The sequence below is a fragment of the Sinocyclocheilus grahami genome, unplaced genomic scaffold (genome assembly GCF_001515645.1).
Source record: "Sinocyclocheilus grahami isolate Dianchi unplaced genomic scaffold, SAMN03320097.WGS_v1.1 scaffold12851.1, whole genome shotgun sequence".
Taxonomy (NCBI): Eukaryota; Metazoa; Chordata; class Actinopteri; order Cypriniformes; family Cyprinidae; genus Sinocyclocheilus; species Sinocyclocheilus grahami.
The window spans coordinates 1-1,539 of NW_015514638.1; the positions used below are offsets into that span (position 1 = coordinate 1).

Consider the following 1,539-nt stretch of genomic DNA (forward strand, 5'->3'; position numbering starts at 1 on the left):
TTATTATTATTATTATTATTATTATTATTGTGAGGCAACTATTGTGCCTTATAATAATAATAATAATACATTATTACAATAGATTATTATTATGCTATTATGCAGTTTTCATATATAGACAATAATTCCTAAAACAAAAAATCAGATGAATGCAATCAACAACAATCGAAATCATCATCATGATTAACGTAAATTAATTTTAATTTCACATCTCAATGATAATAAAAAAAACCTGCAATGCACAGTATTGCCAAAAATCACATGTGATATTTTATCTTGCTATGCCTGATAAATGAATGCAATGTAGATGAATGTTAAAAACATCACAAAATGAAATGCTGCGGTGCGGCTCGTTGACACGCAATTACGTGCTAATTCTGCGACAGGAAACGAATCAGTGGAGGACACGATATGCACGGAACTGCTGAAAAACACCTGAAAAAGTGTATTCCTGATCTTTGATTTGTGTTTTGTAAGTGCACTGTTTAAATACAAAGAACTAAATACGCATGGATCTAATGTAGCGCGAACAGTTCCGTCGTCGTTGACGTACAGTATTCACGCAGTGTTTATAACAGTTCGAGCTGACAGCTTCAGGATCACACAGGTCCATATCCAGTTGTGCAGCCCATGGCCTTGATTTGAACCAGGACTCGTTTGATCTGTTTCCAAGAATTCAGGCCAGAGCTGCTGAAAACTCTGTTTGTGAATGATGCAAATAGTTCAGTGTAAATTGCATGTGGAATGAAATCTGTCTGGTGTAATATGGATGGTTGAAAACAGACCAGAAAATTACGCACTAAAAAGAAAGTAGCAAAAGTGGCATGTTTTCTGGACATTTACCATGGTAGTTTTTGACTACTTATATGGATGGCACCGGTATATGATTTGGTTTGTGTTTCTAGTTTAGTGAACTGAATCTGTTAACATTTCCCCAAACCAAGGACTCGTTAAGTAATACATTTACAACGCTGCCCAACTGTTTATGACTCATGACTTTAATGTGTGCAGATTCCAGCCCATGTCACCGATCATTTGAGGCATAATAATATCAATGCACATGTTTGTTTCCTCCATTCCAGAGTGTGCTGAAGACATGAATGTACTGCAGTCCTGACAGCAGCCATCATGACGACAGAGGCTGTATCCACAGGGACTCGGGCTCAGATCCCAGCTCCTGTCCAGAAAGACTCCTACTACTGGCTACGCTCTTTCGCAGCTGGAGGTGACGTTTTAATCACAAAAAAATTGATATACTAAAGTATTTATATACAGCCATTTTTGGATATCTTGTAGTATGCATAAATTGATAGTATAGGTTGTAAAAGTATTTTTTTCTTTATTATTATTTTTTTTAATTAACTGTGTTTGTATTGATTTTTCAAGTTTTTGACATAAAATGATTTATTGAAGCACATCCAAGACGTAGATGAATTTGTTTCTTCATCAGAACAGATTTGGAGAGCTGTAGCGTTACATCACTTGCTCACAAATGGATCCTCTTCAGTGAATGGGTGCCGTCAGAATGAGAGTCCAGAC

General features: G+C 36.3%; 1 protein-coding gene across 1 annotated transcript in view; it reads left to right on the forward strand.

Moving 5' to 3' along the window:
- The first annotated feature begins 358 nt into the window (after positions 1-358).
- Positions 359-1,539, forward strand: part of LOC107578936 (graves disease carrier protein homolog) — a 4,678-nt gene continuing 3,497 nt past the window's right edge. The window contains exons 1-2 of the mRNA XM_016264835.1: positions 359-476; positions 1,085-1,225. Of these exons, the coding sequence (XP_016120321.1) occupies positions 1,129-1,225 (97 nt within the window). The 5' untranslated portion in view covers positions 359-476; positions 1,085-1,128. The remainder of the gene's footprint in view (positions 477-1,084; positions 1,226-1,539) is intronic.